Source organism: Vicia villosa, linkage group LG7, assembly GCF_029867415.1.
Source record: "Vicia villosa cultivar HV-30 ecotype Madison, WI linkage group LG7, Vvil1.0, whole genome shotgun sequence".
Lineage (NCBI taxonomy): Eukaryota > Viridiplantae > Streptophyta > Magnoliopsida > Fabales > Fabaceae > Vicia > Vicia villosa.
In genome coordinates this window covers 90,486,946-90,510,892 of record NC_081186.1, presented here as the reverse complement: position 1 = coordinate 90,510,892, position 23,947 = coordinate 90,486,946, and the positions used below count along the sequence as shown (strand labels likewise).

At 29.8% G+C, this 23,947-nt stretch overlaps 2 protein-coding genes and 1 long non-coding RNA gene across 17 annotated transcripts; 1 reads left to right on the top strand and 2 right to left on the bottom strand.

Annotated features, from left to right (window-relative positions):
- Window positions 1–2,373: 2,373 nt before the first annotated feature.
- LOC131617799 (uncharacterized) lies at window positions 2,374–3,242 on the bottom strand. Its single transcript, XM_058889054.1, has 2 exons — window positions 3,127–3,242; window positions 2,374–3,016 (listed from the first exon to the last, which is right to left on the bottom strand). Exon 2 carries the CDS (start codon window positions 3,007–3,009, stop codon window positions 2,506–2,508), a length of 504 nt encoding a protein of 167 aa, XP_058745037.1. The 5' UTR covers window positions 3,010–3,016; window positions 3,127–3,242; the 3' UTR covers window positions 2,374–2,505.
- A 5,721-nt stretch (window positions 3,243–8,963) lies between these two features.
- LOC131615760 (tubulin-folding cofactor A-like) lies at window positions 8,964–11,925 on the bottom strand. 2 transcript variants are annotated; one of them, XM_058886915.1, is made up of 4 exons: window positions 11,769–11,925; window positions 11,163–11,322; window positions 10,792–10,878; window positions 8,964–9,241 (listed from the first exon to the last, which is right to left on the bottom strand). In XM_058886915.1, exons 2-4 carry the CDS (start codon window positions 11,313–11,315, stop codon window positions 9,143–9,145), a joined length of 339 nt encoding a protein of 112 aa, XP_058742898.1. In that variant the 5' UTR covers window positions 11,316–11,322; window positions 11,769–11,925; the 3' UTR covers window positions 8,964–9,142. The 2 variants fall into 2 exon arrangements, with proteins under 2 accessions (XP_058742898.1, XP_058742899.1); XM_058886916.1 differs by lacking the exon at window positions 11,769–11,925 and having other exon boundaries at window positions 11,163–11,338.
- A 673-nt stretch (window positions 11,926–12,598) lies between these two features.
- Window positions 12,599–21,365, top strand: LOC131615759 (uncharacterized). 14 transcript variants are annotated; one of them, XR_009287926.1, is made up of 9 exons: window positions 12,599–13,901; window positions 14,124–14,340; window positions 14,445–14,523; window positions 15,624–15,674; window positions 16,034–16,132; window positions 16,942–19,533; window positions 20,270–20,616; window positions 20,714–20,785; window positions 20,996–21,365. It is a non-coding gene; the product is annotated as an uncharacterized LOC131615759 (long non-coding RNA). The 14 variants fall into 14 exon arrangements; XR_009287930.1 differs by lacking the exons at window positions 14,445–14,523; window positions 15,624–15,674 and having other exon boundaries at window positions 12,601–13,901; window positions 16,942–17,020; window positions 19,228–19,275; window positions 19,371–19,533; XR_009287925.1 differs by lacking the exons at window positions 14,445–14,523; window positions 15,624–15,674 and having other exon boundaries at window positions 16,942–19,275; window positions 19,371–19,533.
- The last annotated feature ends 2,582 nt before the right edge of the window (window positions 21,366–23,947 follow it).

Below are 23,947 nucleotides of genomic sequence, written 5' to 3'. Positions count from 1 at the left end.
TATATATATATATATATATATATATATATATATATATATATATATATATATATATATATTGATAATCAATTGGATTTCTAGGGTACAATAAGAGATCTTTGCTCCTGTCATACAAATTACAATAACAATTAAATTTTAAATCAATAATGTTCCAGCTTCAAGAAATAAATAATATTGTTTCTCGTAATTAAAATACACCAACAAATTAGTAGTGATGGAATATCAATATACATGATTATAGTTGATAAAAAGAATTGAAAAAATATATTGATAATTAAGACATATTTGAAGTTAAATTTCCTTAAAAGCCAATTAATTGGAGTTAATGTGCAACAGACCTGGTTAGAGGATGCGGCGTTAGTGTTAGAACAAGATTTGATGATAACAACACATATATTTTATATTTGAACAATTTTATTTCTAATGTTTTCGTGAGTGTGCAAATCAGAAGCTCTTTGTGATTTAAGATTGTTATCTAAAGAATCATCAGATATGCTGGCACGTCAGAAAGACTACTCTCGTCCACTCCTAAAGAAACATCGGTAGTTCTAAAGAATATTAAGTGTTAATCAGAAAGAAGATCTCTTGTGTACTTCTGAACAAGTTGCTGCTTCAGAAGTCTCAAGTATCTCAAGATCAAAAAACAAACCCTACATCAGATACAAAGATCATACGTCAAGATATGTTCGTCAGAAGAGCTGTTGCTTTCAACTCTGATGAAATAGTCAAGATCAGCTGATACTAGATATGAAATACGGATTAGTGGTCATGACTCAAAGTTCAGATATTAAAACTTGTCTTCAAAAAAGTTGTTGCGTTATATATCTAAAAACATTGTTCTATTCTGAAAGACACTAACACTATTGCACGTAAAGTTATATGAATTCTTTCTCACCTCTCAAATCAGCTATCTTAATTTTTGAAAAGCTATGGCTATTAATTCTGAAAGACAAAGTTATGTTCCTATTGTCTCTGATGTTTTCATGCTATCTTAACAAAATAGTTTCTGAACTACTCATAACATAAATCATCAGTAGGACAAAGATAAGAAGTTGATTCTTCCAAGCTTATTACTTTAGATCAGAAGTACATCATTGGAAGATAAGATCAAGAAACTTTCTCAAGAAGCTTCCAGTACAACGGTACGCTTGAACAACTTCATTATTCCCAAGAAGTTCATAATATTCAAAAGTTGTCTACCATGTTAAAGCTGCAAACTACATGAAAAGGAAGTAACGTATTGTACTATCCAACATTTACACTTGATATTATCCGTTGAAAAGTAACTGTTGGCTTTTAGAAAGAATTCTTCTATCCTCGCAATGTCTCTTTCAATGAAGACTATAAAATAAGTTCAAGACTACTGAAGAAATGTAGTTGGTTGCTACTACAATAGTCAAAGTCAAAGCTCAAGTATTCAACGCAAGCGAAAGCTAATACAAAAAGCTTAAGCTAAACAAAAAGAGAATGGAAAAATATTAAAAGAGGATAAATCATGAAGAGTAAGAAGATTACTACAAGATGCTACCTAAATACTCATCAAATACATTTTTGTAGAATCATGTAAAAGTAAGGAGTTGTTGCTCATATCTTGTTTAACACTTTTGTGTTATCTTTGTACTTAAACATTTGTGTAATCAGCTTAATAGAAGCAATCATGTAAATATGAACATTATGTTTCAACTTTTCGTTAATAACAATATATAATGTTCAATCTATTTGTATGACTATCTATTATGTGATGTTCGACGTTTTAATTCTATGAAATGTTGGTTTTGGTGTGATGGTTATTTGTACATTCTGTTAGGGATTCTGATAACATCTTATTTCAGAGATGTATCTTTGAACTAAAATTAACAAAGAAAAAGCTATTTCAAATACGCATCTCTGAATTAAACTAAACGTAAATGAGAAATAGTGCATTCGGAGATGTATCTTCGAACTTTAGAGACATTTTTTACTTTTCATTATGTTTTGCTTCTCCTGAATGTTAGACTTCGTCCTTTACATGATCGTTGCGGCAGACCCAAAATATTACTCAATCTCAATCTATTCACTTCCATTTTTCTCGGTTTTAAATTATTTAGCCTTTTAAAAAAATAGATACAATATTATAATATATCATAATTTATAATATTTATTAAGAGTAATTTATTTAATAAAATCTATGTTATTATTAAAATTAAAAAAATATTTACTATCTTAAAAGTATGCAAAATAAAGAACAAACATTTAGAATTTAAATGTAAGAATATCACAATTTTTTAACTTATAAAAAGAAGTTAAATACTCATGTAAATTAAAGAATATACTTCTTAAATAAAAACAAAATTAATTACTTCTTAAATAAAAACAAAATTAAATTCCCCTAAAAACACCAATCGTCTTCCTCTCTAGAACAACAAAGCTGCTTGTTAAATTGGTCCTTCAAAGTGATTACATGACAGTGCAACAGGGATAGAAATCATATCTCCATGCATACATTAACCAGAATTACAAATATTCTTAAACCAAATTTGCAACAGAAAAATAACAAACAAAACGATAACCAAATATAATAGCTCCTAAACTACCAAAAGCGAACACAACTCCGGAAACCATTTTGGAGGCGTTTCCACAGGAGAAGTTTCCCAATTCGATCACGGCGATCTCCATAAAAGTAAGCATCACAAATACAACTCCAACCACAAATGCAGATAAGCAAATCATGGCGGTAAATCTATACCAGCGCATTGAGACAGGTGTATTGAGTGTGTTCGTCTTAAGAGTAAGAGCTAGAAGTGTAGAAAACAAAGGAAAAACAAATGAGAATATTCCATACATAACCAGGTTCTCCATATCTGTTTTTGTAGGGTTGCACTTTGTTTCTTTCTTTAAGCTGCGTTGATCCTCCAAAACAGCCAAGATTATTCCGACGAAACACACACCGGAGAGCACGGTGTTGATAGTAACTAAATCCCTCAGTTTTTTCTGGGTTAGGGAAGAAGGTTGAACATCAGTAAGATCCATTGTTAACCTTATGACAAGAACATAAAAAAAAAAAGTACATATCAATTAAACAAACACTCATAATTATTTTAAAAATTAAAAAACAAAAAAAAAAGTGAAGTAAAGAAATAAGCTTACCGTTCAGTTGGTTGCTGAAAGAATGGAAGAGAAGTGAAGTGAAGTTGGTTGTGAGTGGTATAGAAGGAAGTGAGTAGAAAGAATGGAAGAGAAGAGAAAAGGAGAAGGAAATTTATAGTGATACACTAGTACAATATTTCAACACCCAACCAACCAAGCCTGCTCTTATTAATCTACCCAACTCGTATCGCATGATAAATTTTCTATAAATAGGAACTGGAAAAAGAGTATCAATAATGACTATAGTTCTCCTATTTTTACCATGCTAAATCATAGAGTTACAGGCAATAATGAAAAAGATATTTAATGGTTATACTAGTACATTGTTTTTTTAAGGATTTATTCAACTTTGCAGACACCTAAGTATCTCTTGAAAATATCTTCATACGATGAGGACTCAAATGAAAGTAATTAAAAATAAATTTAAATTTATTTACTTAAGTTTATTTAATAACATAAATATACTTTTGACACTCTATCTTTAACTTATATAAATGATTTACTAATTTATTTTAAGTTATTTAGAGTTTTATAAATATTAACATCTACGTTAATTATACAAAATAGTTTGGATTTAGTATAATTATTATAAGTATAATTATATGATGTGACTGTGACGAGCAACAAATTAGCGCGTGTCTTCATGATGAAATAAAGTCGCGTGGCACGTCAACACTAGCATACAACAATTCACCTTTATAAGCTATTTATAGTTTATGTTTATAACCACAAGCTATGTGGTTTTAATTTCTTTTTGTTATTGGTTTTAATTTTATTTTTTTTATAAAAAGCAAAATTAATTTTTTTTCATTCATAATCAATAACTCAATATAAGGAGGAACTTTGGCGCCTTCGCTAAGGAGTTAGCAACTATAATTGTTTGGCGTTTGACAAACTTTATTTTAAAGTTGGAAAAATTTTGTATTAACAACTGAATATCTCTTATTATAGTATAGAACTCCAAAATTTCTACGATAACATAGTGAAAAGTTTGCACCACTCAAAGGGAATCACTTTCGAAAATAAGCTGATCAATATTTAACGAAATAACACCTTGGATAGCTTCTTTGAGGGCTAAAGCTTCCGCTTCAAGAACAAAAAAGGTTACGTAAATTCCACGTCGCTCGAGCGGTAATGAAATTAAATTACCGAGTTCATCTCTAATACACCAACCTCTATTTGTCATACTTCTATTATTATTGTTATTGAAACCCGCATCCAAGTTACACTTACACCAGCCACACAGGAAGGCGGATTCCAACTTAGAAGCTGATGATTATCAGTGTTACTATCTTGAACCTGTTGCGCCGAAAACGATTCGCGCCAATTATGATAAGCAATTCAACCAACACGGAAGCCATCTTCATGCTCATTATTCCAAATAAGATCATGCCTACTTTTCCACATTGCCTAAATTGTAACGGCAACTTGACCCGCCGTATTCTTATCTTCCTTACTACAAATATTAAGAATGAGCGACTTTACATCAAAAAAAGAAAAAGCTCTATAATCAATAATATTGCTCAAATCTACTGCTCCCCAACAAACATAAGTATTTGGACAACCAATGAAGATATGCCAGTCATCCTCATTATTAATATCACAGAAAGGGAAAACTCCCGTACACTGAATATGGTGTTGCTGAAGGCGCGTACGGGTAGGCAAACATCCTCGACAGATCCTCCACAAAAGGTGTTTCAGTCTGACCGGTGCTTTGATATTCCAAATACTATTCCAATTATCATTATTGTTCCGAATAGAATGATGGTTCTCAACATCCCTCCACGCCCTATAACCTGGGTACACACTATAATTACCACTTTGCTCCTCCTTCCATACCAATCTATCCTCGTAACCTCCTCCACTAATGAGACTTTTAGGATATCCACCACTATTGCATAATAAAAAATATCACGTAAAATTCTCAAGTCTCATTGTTTAACATTATTAAGCATGCGATTTCTAACCGTAATATTGTTTTTCACAACGCACAAGTAGGAGAAATAGTCTTTCACATCACCAACCGGCATGAGACAAACAGGATTAATAAAGTTACCCTCTTGGGATAATTTCCTTATTCCCAACGAATCTTTGTCGCAATGCACCCAGAAAAAAAAAAGCAAAGTTCTGAGACTTTTCCAAAATAGAAAACGAAATATACTAGGAGAATGATTTAATGTTTAAATTAATTAATGAATTATTTGAATAAAATAATTGTGTAGTATATTAGGGTTTTAACATCTTTTTAATTCGCTTGAATAAAATTTACATGTGAATTTTTTTAATTAGAATATTTTAATTTGTTCTCAATTTTATTTCAACATACAAAAAAAATATTAATTTTAAGCAATTTTTGATCACACAATGATTTTTAAGCCGGCCCTGTGTGAGAGCAACAGGCTCTACAGCACACAAGGGCCCAAATTTGAAAGGGCCCATCAATTTTTAAAAGTCTAATTTTTTTATATGAATATTAATAAATATAAAATTGTTATTAAAAAATTTAATAAATAAAAAAATATTATAACAAAAAGTTAAATATAAAATTATATTTTTATATGTCATTTTTAATTATTATATTTGTATTTTTTAAAAAAAATTATGCCCATTTTTAAAATTAGAACGGAATCTCCTGTTTAATTCGACTGGTCCTGATTAAAACTAACTTTATGTTATAAACAAACAAATTCCCTTCCAATGTATGCATCAACAAATTTTCGCTTACTAATTTTTTAAATATTAAAAAATTAAAGTGTGAAAAAAAATATAGTAAATTTAACGTAATTATACTTATTTTTATGTCGATGATATTAAAAAATATAACTAATTTAAAAAAAATTCAATCTCAAATATTTTCCTTGTGAAATATTTTTATAATAAACTTAAATTAATATATCATAATTATTAAAAAATTGTATAAATATATAAAAACGTTAATTGTAAAAATATGATATTTTTATTTAATTTTATTTTTATGTTGATGTAATTTAAGACAATATTAATTTTAACTAATTTCTCATTCACAAATATTCTATTGTGTATGATTTAATAATAAACTAGAATTAGTTGATATTGATTATTTACTAATTAGTTTATAATAATAAACTCAAAATTTTCTAACAAATTTGTGATAAAAATTATACACCTTTTATAAATGATATGTTTTAACAAAGTAGTATTTTGTTTAGTTAATTAATATTTTAATAAATTAATAGAAAATAAGTATACACCGCTTAAAACAATATAGAGGAGCTACTATATGTCATGGCGAAACTATGTGTAGGAAGTAAAAATATCGCCTAAATAGTACTCGGATTAGAACAGAAATGGACGACGTGGAAAAGGAAAAAGAGAATGTGTGGGATCTGTCGTGAAGTAAGCCATATCTGAAGTAAATGTCCAAATGTAGCAGGTCCGTCTAATAGGCCATAATATTTACTTCAACTAGCTTTATGAATGTAATATAATGTCTTTTTAATTGAGTTTTCATTTCAATTAAATAACAACCCAAATAAAACATAACTAAAATAATATATAACATAACTAAAACAACATTCAAGGATAACGAAATAAAGACAGACACAAATAAAACAACCACACAGGAAACAAATAAAACATAATTAAGAGATTACAACCATCAACACAATATCATCTGGTCTTAACATCATCGTAAGGACACCAGCATCATTTTTCACGGGTCTCCTAGAACAAGTTACTACATTTGGATCTGACACCATGACTTGCCTGTCAATTCTCCTTATCGTTTCACCGCCGAGAATGTTTTAGTCTAGTCAGCCGATCAAGTGCCTTTGTAGATGCTCGAATGTTTGCATGTTCCAGAGTTTGATCATCAACGAAGGCTTTGTTGCTGAAAAATAATGTTGCATCTCTCTTCATAAATGAAAATGTTGGAAAGGTGTCTGAAGACATCTTCAAGAGTTACAATAAGCCTTTGATTGTAACTGGTGTGAGTACAAATGAGCAATCCAATCTTATTTATAGGCAACAAAAAAATAATAAAATATATGCGCTCGGCCATCTATTGGCCGAACCTACACATGCACGCGTCTTTTTCATGCACTCGTCCAATCTATGCCTTATTCGTATATTTGTTTCAACGGATCGGCCAATAGATGCACCTACCATGTTATGTTGTATTAAATTAATTTATTTAATAAAATATCTTATTAATTTATTGAAAAACAATTATTACATTTATTTTTTTATTATTAAATTAAATTAATTATTAAATATTTTATTTTATTTATTTAATAGTTAAAAAATAATTATTAATATTACAACATAAAAAAAATTATTTCATAATTCAACATGAAAAAAACGAAGAAAAAAAAAACCTAATTCAGGGTCGATCAACTCCAAACCAAATTTCAACTGGGCAATTTTTTTTTACCTTTTCGACCAACCCATGAACCACTACATTAAAAGGTGGTATATTGAAAAGAAAAAAATTCCAACTTATAGCATTGCGGTATTTTAGTTTCATGTGTGTGGCATTTGGATAAAAAAAAGAATATTTTTCTTCAAATTTGGATGAGTTTAAATCCATATACTCCACTTTGTCCAACAAAGACAATTAATAAATGTAAGGTAAATGAATAGGTATATCACGTGGCAAAGGAGTATAAATACGTACTCCCTCCGACTTTATTTATTAATAAAGATTTTTTTTTAAGTCCACTCAATAATGAATGTATTTGGTCTATTATGTAGACCAGATATATTCATTACTTAACGAATCTAAAAAAGAATCTTTACTTATAAATAAGGCCGGAGGGAGTATGTAACTGGAGAAAGTAGCATAAGATATTATTCATATAAATTACTTATATCATTAGGGGTTGTAATCGATTTTGATACTGAAGGGTTTGAATTGACGGTGGACGGAATTAATTCTAACAGAATTGAGTTAAGTAGAATTGATTTTAGCAGAGTTTAGTTTAGCATAATTAATTTATATTTTGATACATTTATGTAAAAGTCAGTTGAATAATAAATTACAGTGTAAAAAACATCTAGAATCAATTCTGAAGGCAGAAGCTACATTAACTTAAAGTATAATCAATTATGAAGACACAATCAATTCTATTTTTGCCTAACCAAATATCTTAAAATCTTCCGGAATCAATTCTACACCTCTAAAATTATTTTTGACCTTTTTAAAAGTCAAACCAAACATACACAGCTTTTAGTATTTTTATAAAATAAAATCGAACTAAATTAATCGGTTTGATTTTGTTCAATTAATAGGTTTATAACTTTTTATCTAAAAAAATGTAGACTTAAAGATTGAAAAGAATAAAATACTCTTATTTTATTTTATTTAATATAAACATCAATAATGTAGCATTAATTACTCTATGTTTTTTTTTATTTAACTTCAAATTTTATCATTGCTATTTAAGTGTCTAAAAAAAACTCTAATTTCTTGCTTTTTAGATTTTCTGCTGCTTGAATCACCTTTATCTCAAATTAAACTTGAAACACTCAATCACCTCACACCGTTGGATCAAACTATATTTTAAACTAGCGGGAGACCCGTGCTATCGCACGGGGCCGGTTCGTTTTTTTTTTTTACGTGGTTAACATAAATCTTATGAAGTTTCTCCGTATATACTTAGACAAACGGCATATTAATTGGATCAACGTGTTTAATATATTTAAACATGTAGTATGCTATTGGTTCCATCCTTCCACTGATCCTCCTCAATTTCCATATACTAATAATTTCCCATAATATATCTTTTATTGACTATTTTTAACAAATTAATGTAATGTGATTTATATCAATATTGACTCGAGCTTTTTAATAAGATTCATTTAAAAACAAAAATATAGTAAGCTTAGAAAGTAAATCGATGTCATATTATTACATTTCCAGACTCCACCAAAACATTAAGTGCGTAAGGTTTAAATGTTACAAGTTTCGCACCCTTTTATTACACAAAAACCATAATATCCTCCTCCCGAAGACACTAGTAATACAACCCTGCTAAGCTTATGGTGTTTCAAGTAAATTTTCAACTTCTGCAATGGTGTTTCGAGCATCATCAATTTCAGGGCCTTCCTTTTCCTCTGTCTCTTTCAACAACTCGGCCTGAAAGCAGACAAAAGAAATACTTAAATAAAATTGGATTAAGCATTAGGAATGAAAACCAAAGCTTTTCTTTTGCATGCTGAAAATAATTGGCTGCAAAACATGAGAACAAAATGCTGCAAAACATGAGAACAAAATCCCCCGCATCACACATGCAAGAATTGGTTCATTAATATGAGAGCAAAATGCCGCAAAAGATAACTATACCAAATACTACAAAATGTTTAACATCCTACAAAAGAATAAACCATTTTGTTTCGGCAGTGGGATAATGCTTTCTGTCAACATGGCCGCATTAGGATTAGTTAGGCCAAACAGTGTTATTGGGGGGCTAGGTGAGACTTGAGAGAGCAAAATGAATAGGTGCAGTAAGAGAAGTTATAAATTATATGGTTATCTTTTATTTCAATAAGACAATCAGCATTAAGAACCCATAAAGAGCTGGAGGAAATGAAGCAGATGGCTACTATCAATGACTATATTGGAGAGTTTGAGCTCTTCTACTTGGAGTGTAGTTGAGTGCCAGAAGTTCATTTCCAGGCAATTTCACTAGTGAATATGTCTGAATATTTGGAGTTGTATTCCTACATTCAAACCTAAATCTCAAGACAAAGCAATGTCACGTGTGATAGAGCAGCTTGGGACATGGAAGAATAAGCTAATGGGCTCATATCACTGGAAACACGGGATTTGGATTATATGGTTAAGGTAAAATAATTGCCTAGGGGAGACCAATTAGACAATTGCCAGTGCTCAGTTGGCAAGTTTGTTAGGTCATACAACATATGTAGTGGGAGGAGGAGTGAAGGGTAAGAATTTAGTAGCTTGTTTGTTATTGGGCAGAGAAATGGCTTCTCTTGGGAGTTTTTGCTTTGAGTTTACAGGTTGGTTTCGCCACTGCAATAGTTTGTTTTCAATCAGCAATACAACTTTCTAGTTCTCTAGAATTGGGTTCCAAACACCATGGCAGCAGGTGAGTATAGCCCAATAACCCAAACCCAACTTGACCCAAAGATTCCTATTAGACTCTCAAAATGCAACAAAGTGGAACATAGAAAGTTGCATAAATCAAATTGAGAAAATGTAGCATAGATGTAGGGAAGGCAACCACTTTGTCCCAGAACATAAATACTGAAAAACTAATTTTGTCCCAAACATCAGGTTCTAAATCATGTTTTATATTAGCTATTCATATCATGATTATTTCTTGATTTAGGATTGATTCTATGTATCATATAAATAGGGATCCGTATCAAGGTTTCGTATTTAAGCTGTTATCACTTATAAGTAATATTTTTCTCATCTTTTACCCAAAATCATTATCAAATTCACTCAGCGATCATCATTAACTAACTCATAATTGGTCCAATTACCATATGAATAATTAGTAAGAGAAATCATACGAACTATTAGTGAGGGATATTATTGCAATAGGAGCATGATTAGATGCCAAAGCATCAAATGCTGAATATGACAACGTGGTTAACAGTGTCCACAAATAGCAGAAAACTAAAATATAGAATAATCACATAAACAAGAAATATATGTACCAATGTTCCTTTCAAGCCTTCCAAAGCAGCCTCAAGACGCTTCCGGGAGTCAGGAATCATCATCCTAGACTCAGCCAGCACATTTTCCTGTCCAATAGAAGTCAACACAATATATATAAATATGTTATAGAGGGGAAAGGAAACGACAGACAGTTGCCAAACACCCCAAACGTTAAAAAAATGCGACTGGAATGGCACGTCAAATCAAAATTAAATTATGAAGGAAGCTTCTTTGCAAATAGGAATTGGACAAAATTTGAGAAAAATACCATCTATTTTTTACCAAAATTATAAGTTAATTTAAAACAGGCAATAGTCTATTCTAAATATATTAAGTCTATGCATGAAGTGAGCAAAATATTTTGGCTTGCCTGTTGTTTGATATCATAAGGGTCAGCTCCCTTGTCCTTCATATCAGCTGTTTTGGCAGATTCTCTGAGAACTTCCTTTTCATAAGAACCCAGCTCCTTCACAAGTCGTTTGCATGTACTCGTCTTAATCTTCAGACTTCTCACTGTAGCCATTGAATCCCTAAATGAAGAGATAAACTTCAATAAAATATATCACAATGCAGAGCATGATGCTTTCCAAATCTACCGCTGAAGAAAAACAACGTATCACTGCTATATAAAATCTTACATTTTCTTTAACTGTAGTTTCATTATTGCCGAGGAGCCATAAATTAGCATAATCAACATTCAGTATTTTTCTCCAAATGATTAACACATACAAGTTATCATCTTAACCACATAGAATAGATAATGCAGCATAACATTACTTATGAATCAAGAACTTAAATCAAAGAAACAATAAATGAAGTTTTCATATGACAAAACCTCACAAACACAAATATTTTCCTTCAGGCATTTGATCAAAAATCTGGTACGCACATTTGAAAATTAAACAGATAAACATAAACAGCTACACCTAAAAATCGCACAAATCTTTTTAAAAAGAAATTGAATTTTGAAACTTACAAGATAGTGAGAACAAGAATGTTGAAATTGGTGCGACTACAACGGTGAACGGTGTAGTTGATGATACTCAACAAATGAGAGTAATGATTCTATTTCCGAAATCTGAAGCTACTAATAGATCTCACTTTAGGTACCCGATTTTATCGGGTTTTAAACTCGGGTCGGGTTTTCCCACTTTTTTGTACTAGTATTCATTTTTAACTATATATATATAATATATAATAATAATTACTGATATTCAATCATTGATAAAGATATTTATAAAATTAGTATATTCCTCTATTTATTATTTTTTTATTTTTAAAAGTCAGAGTTTAGCTCAATCATTGATAAAGATATTTATAAAATTAGTATATTCTTCTATTTATTATTTTATTATTTTTTAAAGTCAGAGTTTAGCTCTGTATAGACAACACATGAATTATTTGTATCCAGTAGAATTCGACTTGAGATCTTGAGAGGACTCTCGTTTAAAATATTTATTCTTTTTTTTAATAGGAATAACTTTCGCATAATTTCATTTAAAAATACATTCTGCATAATTGAAAATTGCCAAAGAAAAATGTGTTTCCACTTTTTTTTATTACCATTGCTTTACATTCTGCATTTACATTCTACATTATATTCAATATCAAAACGTGGCACAAATTCCATCCCACATTCAGCATTTGGTTTATAAAATGCCACGAATGTACTTTCATAGACAAACAAAAACACACACACATATATAGTATCAAAACGTGGCACAAATTCCATCCCACATTCAACATTTGGTTTATAAAATGCCACGAATGTACTTTCATAAACAAAAAAAACATGTTTTAAATACCACCACCTCCTTTGTTCGGTATAATTCGGAACTTGCATCTATCCCTTTAACACACATCAGCCTTCGTATCTTTCACGAACAATCAGTATTGTACTATATAGCAATGTCCTTATTAAATATTAGAATCAAAATATTAAAATCAAACCCACTTTTCAATTTTCATGAACAAACCCTAGTTTTATCAAATATCAGAATAAAAATCAAAAACTAAAGAACATACCCAAACGGCAGTGGGGATCTTCGGCTATTCGTGTAGTCGTCAACGGTGGAACAACAGAAGACGGCGACGGTGGAAGTTTCAGCGTCACTCTCCTTACTGCTATTTTCTAAATTTGTTGTGTTGTGGCTTGCAAACGTGAGGATGAGAGGAAAGGAACAGACATTTTGTTTTGTTTTTTTTAATCGAAAAACTCAAAACGGCATCGTTTTGAGTAAAAAAAATTAAAAAAAAAATCTGCTAAACAACCGCCGGTTTGCTTGAACCGCCGGTTCCGCCCGATTTCCTCGGTTTTTTTCCGGTTCGAAGACAAGAGCGATCGAGTGATCAGACCAGACCGGATGCTGGTCTGATTCCCAGGCCAATCGGTCCGACCGGCCGGTTCAGTCCGGTTCCCGATCCGACCGGTCCGACCGGCCGGTTCAGTCCGGTTTTTAAAATATCTACAATATAAGAAAGTTAGATGCTCTGGAAAATACCTATTTGCCCCTCTGCTTTATTAGAGAGCCACGTGGCTAGCTCCATTGCATTTCTTTGATTTTCTTGCTTTTGTGCTATCTCTCTTCAACGTCTTATTCTAAGCTTTTTTGGAAAAAAAACAATATCTTTTGTCATTGTTATTATCTTTCTTGAAAACGCAACTATGCTTAGACCTACACTCAACATGTCTAATCATTTTGTGAGCTAAAATCTGAAACAACTCTCTTTCTCTGAAACAACTTTCTTCCTCTTCCACCTTCCTCCCTTCTTCTCCCTCTAATATTTCTTCGCCTTCAACCTTCCTTCCTCCTCATTACGGTGCCGCCAAGCCCATTTTGAATATCTTCGTCTTCCACCTACCTCTGTCATCCTTCTTCTACTTTCTTCGTCTTCCACCTTCCTCACTCCTCAATACGTTGTTGTCTTCCGTTTTGAACGCACCTGCTATATATGGCTCGACCAATGGAGAAAGTTATGGACACAACGACACTAAGGATCTGTTGGTTAGGGTTTTTTTTTGGTTGATTTGATGATTGTGATTTTGATTTAGTTTTTGTTGTTTCAGGTTTAATGGTGTTGCGAAAAGGGAGAGATTCCCGGCGGTTAGGTAAGAAAAACTTCACTGTTTAATTTTAGATCTAGGTCTAATTGTTTTAAACTGTTTGGAGATTTTCTTTGGGAATGATTCGTTTTAGTATTGTGGCATATTCGGGTTTAAACAGGTTGCATGCAAAGTGTTCGATGAAAGTTCCAAACCAATCAGTTTCTTTTCTTTTCTATTTCAGATGCTCCAATTGAAGTTTTATTTTTGTTTTCTGGTTATTTTCAGGTGTTGAAGATGTTGGTCTAATTATTTTCAGTTATTTTTTTGTTACATTTGGAAATTATGCAATGCAGAATTTTGTCTTTAATGGAAGAAGTCACATCTAAATTGAACATGGAAAAATTTAAAAAGGAACAACGGGTTCTCCATACAAGTTCAAGTTCCTCAGAAACTGTATTTCATAAGAACGTTACTCTAGAAAAAAATTAAAGGTTCTGTTAAGGTTTGTATTCTTTATACCACTTCAATATAGTTGTCTGCATTGATGCCAAGTAGAATATGAGCAAGTTAAGTCCTAATGGTTAATTATTCATTTTACTCATATAGTATACTCTTTTGCGGGCTATTCAAATAGCTTTACAGAAGTTAGATGAAGGATGTAGTATTGAGGAAGCAAAAGCTATTTGTGAGTCAGAAATTTTGTCTATGCTTTTTATTTGGCAGGTTGAAACAAGTTATCATAAGTTATTTTTCATAGTTCTTTAGACATAGAGGTGTAATATACAGGGCCGGCCCTGGGCCAGGGCAAGCAGGCCCACAGCCCAGGGCCTCAAAAATAGAGGGGCCTCAAAGTTTTGGATTTGGGCTTAAAGAATTATAATAATAAAGTAATTATATATTTATTAATTCGAAATACTTGTATATGATGTTGTTGTAGTGCAGCGGAAATCTCACATGTGTCTGTCTATACCAAATGACCGTGGTTCGATACTTGACACTAGATTTTAGGCTTCTTTTAATAAATTTTGCCAACGGAATGCTTTTAATAAGTTATTTTATTTTTGCTAACTGAATGCTTTTAATAAGTTATTTTATTAAAATGGCAAAACTGCTTAGATCAAGTATGAAATCTGTGCATTATACCATTATAAACACAATCATTGCCAACTGAATCAAATAAAATATTTGTTGTTCATTGTTTCTGTTTTATATATATAATACTAGTTTCATTAATTAGTACTAACAAAATTAAAAATATATAAACTACTTAATTTTCTGTTATATATATAAACAAAACTATTTATATGATTAAGTTATTTATTATTAAGTTCTTAAAAGGAGAAATATTATATAATTATTAGTTGGTTGAACTTGTTCTATAAAAAATATATTATTAAATTTTATTTTAGAATAATAAATTTAATTTTTTTTTAAATATAAGTGTTATTTTTAAAATTAATTTCTATATAGTACTAACAATAACTAAAAAACTTATCTATGTAACTTTCAATTTTAATATTTTAAAAAAGCGAAAGCAGTAGATAGACTTAATTTAAATTGTTTATATATTTTTTATGAAAAGATATATTACCATATTTATTTTATAATATATTATTATATTATTAAAAATTTAGTAATATTAATATTATTTATAATAAAACATTTTAATTATTCAATTTTTTTGTTGGGGTCTATTTTATTTTTTGTCCTGGGCCTCTAGAAAGTCAGGACCGACCCTGGTAATATACAAACATTCATGTCATGATCTATATAACTCACTTGCAGAAGCAGCCAAGGTCTACCTTGCACATTTTCTTCATGGAATGCGATATACATGTATGATAGTTTTCATCATGTGTAACTTTTTGTTTTGTTAATATAGTGAAAGTAATAATATATTGTATATCTTCACGATTTTACTCCAACTCAGTCTGTTTTAGCGACAACAACTTACAAATTAGCATTGGTTTAAAGTTATGGTTGTCTCTTTTTTGTTGTTATCTCATTTGTAGAGTGTTTTTTAATATAATGAAAGTAACTTGTCTGTGTGAGAAAGTTAGAGACTTTTCAAGGCTACTGGTTTTTAAAATGACATTTGATAAAAAGCTAATAGTCTTCTATAATATATGCAAGTTTATTTTGATATGATAAAAAGCCTTCGGACAGAGTTTAATGACTTGTTTGCATGTTTGCAGAAGGTTTAATTTATGCTGTAGAAGTTGGACTTGAATTCTTTTATGAAGAATGTGATTATGATAAATATTATGGATTTATGGATGCTTCTTTTCACATTGGTACTCCCAGACTTTAATAGACTGTGTTGTTAGTATCTTGTCTCTTGCAAAGCCTTGCTTTTGAGAAAATCAGAATTATTGTCAAAGTAGTTTTTCTATTTTTGCTCTTAAAATTATTGTCATGTTGTAGTTTCATTTTGTAATTTCATGTTGCTGTTATTAATATTTTGGATGTTCCTTTTAAAAAATAATAATATAATAACTAATATATTAAACATTATATTAAGTTTCAATTTATATTACATTATTAAAACTTATAATTAATAGTTGTTTAAAATTTCCAGTTTTTAATAAAAAATATTTAAAATGATTGGAGAAAATATATATTAGAATAACCTACAAATCTATCATATAAGAAAATTTGATGTTCTACCAATTACTTTTTTGCCCTTTTTACAAATACTCAACACTAACACTATCCACGTGGATAGCCTCTTCTTGCTTTACTCAAACTAAACTTCCTTCTATCACATCTATCATATAAGAAAATTTGATGTTCTACCAATTACTTTTTTGCCCTTTTTACAAATACTCAACACTAACATTATCCACGTGGATAGCCTCTTCTTGCTTTACTCAAACTAAACTTCCTTCTATCACATTTCTTTCTCAACTTTTCATCTATCTCATTTCCACCTTATGTTGTCACTCTTTTTTGTCTTTCTCCTACTTTTCTCTCTTTCTTCCAACTTCTCTCTCTTTCTTCCAACTTCTTCCTTCTCTCTCTCTCTCTCTCTCTCTCTCTCTCTCTCTCTCTACTTCATCTCTCTTTATTGTCTAATATCATCTCTTGAATTTTGGATGTACAGGTTAATACAAGCACAAATAATGGAGAAGAAGAACAACCTTCTTGGACTCTATTATAACTTTTTTTACCTTTGAATGGAGGTAACCATCTCTACTTTGAATCTCTTCTGTTATGTTTATGAATATTTAATTTAGCAATTTTGATTTTGTAAAAATCTGCTTTCACTTGCTACAACACCATCTTTCTTTTCTCTTTCTTCATCACTCCATCTCTGTTTCTTTGAACAAAGTCTTAGCCGTCAAATTTTTGAAACCCTGAACTGGTTTTCCACTTCAAGATGACTAGACCATTTGAGTTCGTGAAGGATTTAAATGATACTAAAGAACTGTGAAGTATAGTTGTAAGAATCCATTACAAATGGAGTGTTGTTTCTAAGAATAAGGAATATTTTGAGAAGATAGTGGTTAAATAAGTAAGCATTTTTACAACATTTTGTCACTGATGATTTTTGTTTTAACATTTTCAGTTTATTTACCATATTTAGTTTTTATATTAACATTTTCCTTGATGATTACAGGTCTTAGGTTTTAGAAATTTTAGTTTAATGTTTTTTGTGCTAAATATGGTTGTTAATATGTTATTTCTACTATTCTTCAGAGTAGTGTTATTTTTCCGGTTTTATATTTGGCACAGTGAAACAAACTTTACACTTGATATTACTTCATTAAGTTCTATTTTTTAAATTCAAATATAAAAATGTAATTATTGAAAACTTATTTGTGGATTTATAGTTCTGTTTATTTATTTGTGTCCATAAGCCATTACATTTGACTCTAAAAACTACCATCTTTTTATTGTTAAAATATATTCAAAAAAATTCTAACAGTTTTAAATGTGATTTAAAAATGAAATTTTTCTAACCGTTGACGATTTGCATTTATGTGATTTAATTTTTTTTGTCATAATCAATACTACTATAAGTCCTTTCACTGTTATGGAAAGGAAAAATGAGATATAAACAAACCAAAAATATATATCAATTTTAAATTTCAAAATCATTTTTTTCCACCTCATTTACTCTATTTTTTTATTTCAATAAATTTCATATCTCTCTTTTTATGAGAATTTATGAATCCTCTTCTTATACTTTTTGGTTTTTTTAATCAATTTTAAGTTATTGAGTTTCCTTTTATATTATAGATTTTCTCCGATTGTTTCTTTTGCTATTCTATATGTCAATTTTTAGACTTACTTTTCAATGTGCAAAGTATTGTCATCTCCATTTTTCAAGGTAAATATAATGATGAAATATACTCTTTTTATTATTGTAGTAGTCATCACACATGCAAATATGCCATTACTTATTACATGTTTCAAGACTGCTATTTTACAGAGTGGCTGCTAAATGTCGCATCACTGCTTTTTGAGTAGAGCACTATTTTCTATGAACTTTTTAATAACTTCTTATAATATTAAATTATATAAAGGTAATACTTACTAGATTTATTTTAAGATATGCTTTTATACTAATAGAAATTATGATATTTTGTATTAATTTATGGTAGCTAATAAATTTTAATTAATTTAATTACCATTTAATTTCTTATTATTCACTATCATAATAGTCATTTTAATGATTTTGGTAGTAAACAATTTTAATGCTTTTTTTTGTGATAACATAGACTTAGCCAACAAAAGTAAATGATTTTATTTGGTTCAAAACACATTTCAATGCAAGAAACTGTAATAATTTGAAAAATAAATATTGAAAATATATTACTTTATTACTACACCAATAAACATAAATAATTGATGTTAAGTTTTTAACAAATCTTAAAAATGATATCCTACCTGAACATTAGTCTCACCATTTTATGTGAGTCAAAATAGAGTTATTTTTTTAATGTTTGACATTTATTTTTATTATTAAATTATTTTATGTTTATTATTATTAATACTGAGATTTTTTATGGTATTTATCAAGTAGAGGTGGAGTCAATGTTATAATATTTGTAATAATTGTCATTCAATGTTCAATATTGTTACAGACTGCTTATTATTATATAATTTATTAATAATTATCAAATTAATGTATATCAAGACAAACATTTCTCAATTTTTTTCTAAACTGCCACTTAAATATAAACAAATGTTTATACTATGTACTGAATAAAAAAAATAATGTGCTTAATATAAATTTTTTAGGGTAAAATTAAAACAAAAATAAGTGATTCTAAAATATAATTTTTTGAAGGTTTACTTTTCATCTTATGTTGGTTGTGAATTATACTAATATAATCAATGTCGAATTCCGTCTTCGACAATTAACTCAATGCCACCCTTTAAGGTAACAGCACCTTCATTAGGGCTTCAAGCCCACTTCCTATGAAATCAGGTAAGTGTTTCATTCATTTTTACAATGCTGCAAAATTGAATATCAAGGTTTATGGTGTTTAATTATTTTTGACATTATGAATTATTTTTAAACAGATTTTAGATTTTTCAATCAACTTAAGATTGGTGAAAGAAAAGATTAAGATAATACTACTGTAAGAGAACTCAGCAGAGAGTGGCCTGGAAGTGCATATGATATGTTGTCCCAAATCTGCAACCACTTTTGTGGTGAATTGTGTGAAATGTCTTTCTGATGCTGGTAACTTCATAAACGTTTACAAATTTTATCACATATACCTTATAGGCTTTGATACAATTGAATATTAAAAGCTTACAAGTTGATACACATGTTTTGGAAACTTATGCTGACATTTTGTCGATTTTTCCTACTCTTCACTTTCATGTTTTCCCTACTGGATTTTGAATTTTGCTACTAATCATTTTTAATTTAAATTTAAGTTACTCCTTTTGCTGGCTGTTTAATTTATTAATATACGCATTAAGGTGAGTCAAAAATGTATTGTCATGGCAACTAATGTACGCATGACCCGTGAACTAAGTTAGCCTGAGTTGCTTTGTATATTGTCATGGTTTTTTTAACTGTTTGAGTCATGATGTGTCTATTTTTTAACATTGCTTTGTGAACATTCATTGAATTGCCTTGCATTTGGAGCTGAATATTTGGATTTGTTCCATTGTGTGTTTTTTAAGCTTTTAACCACATTACATGACTTTTCCAACTTGACACACTTACCCTGCATAATCTTTGAATTTCATTGATGTGTATTGAAACTTGGTGATTACATGAACAACATGTCTGACCAACACTTTTCTTTGCACCTTGATATTTTGGTTTCAATCTTAGCCCATAGTGTAGACTCATGAAGTTACTTGGATAAGTTTGATATTGGTGCTTGGCTTATTTTTTTAGGAGAGTTTTGTACGCATGATGATGAGGTATTGATCTGGTTGCAATTTGCATTTGTCCTATATAGGTTGGAGATGGTTGTATGCTGATGTGGGACTTGATCTTGCTTTTGGCATATGAAAATGACATGGATGTGTGGCTGTTGCCTGTTTGTAGGTTGTGAACATTCTTAGTGGTGCATTGAAATTATGAAGGCAACCCAATTATGAATCTAGAATTGGATTTAATATCAACTTGAAATTTAAATTATAAATCTAGAACTAGCTCATGTCTATCAAACAGACTTGTGAAGTGAGGTTGTGAAAAGCAGTTTAGAAATCAACCAAGTTACTATCGCAATGTAGGATCAACTTTGCAGCAATAAGGACATTTGCATGACCTTATATACTGTTAAAATTTGTCAAACAAATCCGGGTAAGCTAGTGAGATTACGTTGGGGTGTTCTACTCTGCCACTGATATACTGTTAAACCATGTTCATGTTGTTTTGATCTAATTTTTTTCTTTTTTAGTTCAGGAGATTTAGAGGTAACTATGTACAAATGTGGAAAGTCCATTAAGGAGAGATAGAGGTAGCTATGCAGGTATGTCAAGTAGTGCAATTTTGTTTTGAGCTGCGATACTTTTTTATTGACGAAGATGATCAATCGATGTTTTTTTCATTACTTTATATCATATTTCAATACTTTATATCGTCTAAGAAGCATCAAGATATCAAATACGGTGGCGTTTTCAACGTCTCCGGAGAATTAGCATCACAACCCATCAAACTAAGAGACGCATCTCTCATGCAGGCAACCGAGAATCAAACCTTAGGACAAACCCAGAAAGGAAATCCCGCCTCTGTCATGCAATCAACAGCCGCAGTAAACACAGCTGTCGATCTTCTCAACTACGACGACATCTCAGACATTTCCAGAAACCAAGGTGTGAGCATCTCCGAAACTGAAGTTCGTGGAAACCGTGTGATCACTGAGTCGGTTGGGTCACAAGTTGTATGACAGTTTGTTGAACCTGATGTGCCAATGAACGGTCTTGGTTTCTTGGATTGTGACTATATTCCTACTGGTACATCATGTACTTGAATTGTGGTTTAATCAATTATTTGTTACTAAAAAAAGGCATTACCTGCCTATTCTAGATAAAATCTTGGAATTATTTGAATTGTGGTTTAATCAATTATTAGATAAAATGAAGTGATAAATAATAACTTCTAATATTATTGATAATAATAACTTGATAAGTTGATACTGACTTGATGTAAAAGACTAAACATTAATCCCTATTTGCAGAGGTACAAGACTTATCCTAAATAAATAGAGATAAATCATGACAATAACTATAAAATTTGAAAATTAATCTTAGAAGATACTCTAACATTAAAAACTGACCATGGAAGATATACCAACATGTTCTAAAATATTATTATGAGATGTTATCTCATATAAATTACTAACAATAATCATGCAAATAAAAAGCTATATAGTTTCATTTAGGTTAGGAGAGCAAGCCATTCCATTCTCTTCCGGCGATCAATTTATTCCAACTGAAAAATGAAATGGCACTAATCACAAAGGCATTGAGAATGAGATATGGAAAAGCATGAGATCTAGATCAATCAATTGTTGCTTTACTTGCATGATTTACAGGACCAAATTTCTCATTGAAAAAGCACATTCACAATAAAAATGATCTTGACTGTGTTAGATAAAGTTTAAGATATCTAACTTAGACTCTCATTTCATCAAATCCACTTTAAAATACAAATTCAACAATATCTCTTACATTTTAATGAAAACAAATACATAAAGAATAAACTTGACATTTACTAAACTTATAAGTTTTTACAGCCGAACAAATCCAATAAGCTAATTGATTTTAGGTTAAATATGTTTTTAATTCTTATAAAATTACTAAAAACTACTTTTAGTCCCTATAAAAAAAAGTCTATTTTTGGTTTCTATAAAATTACTTTTGCACTCACTTTTAGTCCCTCTACAGGAACTAAAAGTGAGTACAAAAGTAATTTTATAGGGACGAAAAGTCGACTTTTTTTATAGAGACTAAAAACTAAATTTGAGATATTTATAGGAACCAAAAATTTATTTAACCGTTAATTTTACAAAACAATAGTAAATGGCACATATAAGATCACTTCGAGTTTACTTAAGTATTTTTTAAAAATATGTGGAGAACTATTTTGCTAAAACAATTTGATGAATAGTTGAATTATATATTATTGATGTAAAGTTTGGTAAAACAATTTTATGAAAAGTTAAAATATATATTTATATATTAAGAAAATATTGAAACCAATTTATTATTTCTTTTAAGAATAATAAATTGTTTTTGGGTGGCAATTTTCCTTTTTATTTTATTTTATTTTTTTAAAATTATTTTATTACGTTGAAAAGAAAAGTGTGCGTAACACACCAATACTCGTGTGAACACGCGTGTAATACACAAACACCCGTGCGCCCACACGGGTAACAATAAAATATAAAAAATTAAAATATATATTATTGATATAAAACTATTTAGATAATACAATTATGTTTATTTTTACATACTTTTTTTTTTTAAAATTAATTATTTATTTTGGTTTAATAATTTTGTTTTTTATTATCAAAAGCGTGTGTACCATACCAGTACTCTGCACGGGTAAATGTCAGTACTTTGTAAACGCACGGGTAACCAGTTTTGAGAAATACATTTTATTTTTATCTACTTTTCACAATTATTTATTTTCTAAATTGGTGTTTAAACTTTTTTATTAACAAAACTTTGATTTAATTAACTTATAAATTTATCTTTGACTACTTTTTTATTTTTTCTTTTTAATAATTTAACTGTTTTCCATTTTATTTGAATTTCAAAATCAAACTGGTGATAATTCCACGGTCTACACCAGTACATGTTCGAACACACGGGTAACACATCAATACCGTAGTAATCAGGTTAAATTTCATGTGAACGCACGGGTACCAGACATTAGTCTTTTATTAATATCTTTTATTTTTCTCAATTCAAATGCGCAAAAACGACGGGTACCCGTGCGAACGCACGGGTACTAGACATTTTTCTAAACATTCAATTATTATTTTTTCACGCATTTTTCTAAACATTCAATTATTACTTTTTCACGCGTACCGGACATTTTTCTATATATTCAATTATTATTTTTTCAATGTTACCGGACATTTTTCTAAACATTCAATTATCATTTTTTTCACGGGTACCAGACATTTTTTTATACATTCAATTATTATTTTTTCACGGGTACCAGACATTTTTCTAAACATTCAATTATTACTTTTCACGGGTACCAGACATTTTTCTAAACATTCCATTATTATTTCTTCACGGGTACCGAAAATTTTTCTATGGATTCAATTATTATTTTTTCACAGGTATCAGACATTTTTCTATACATTCAATTATTATTTTTTTGCGGCTACCAGACATTTTTCTATACATTCAATTATTATTTTTCACAGATACCAGTCATTTTTCTATTAAAAAATATACATCTGAAACAAATGCGCGTCCCATACCAGAACCCGTGCAAACGCACGGGTTTGTTACTAATTTGGTATAGACTATGAAGAATGCTTGAGATTTAAAACAATTTGAATTGCAACTCGTTTTATAAGCAAATTTTACTTTTTAATTTCATGGAATAATTAATGTTTTTACACATTGAATTTATCATACAAAATTTGATTTGGGCTGCCATCATTATAAAC

What these genes read in the sequence shown, in the direction of transcription:
- LOC131617799 (XM_058889054.1), bottom strand. Translation starts at nt 3,009, where the DNA reads ATGGATCTTACTGATGTTCAACCTTCTTCCCTAACCCAGAAAAAACTG.
- LOC131615760 (XM_058886915.1), bottom strand. Translation starts at nt 11,315, where the DNA reads ATGGCTACAGTGAGAAGTCTGAAGATTAAGACGAGTACATGCAAACGA. An exon ending in CTTATGATATCAAACAACAG is followed by an intron (nt 10,879 to 11,162) that starts GCAAGCCAAAAT and finishes TCTATTGGACAG; the next exon opens with GAAAATGTGCTGGCTGAGTC. An exon ending in AAGGCTTGAAAGGAACATTG is followed by an intron (nt 9,242 to 10,791) that starts GTACATATATTT and finishes GTCTGCTTTCAG; the next exon opens with GCCGAGTTGTTGAAAGAGAC.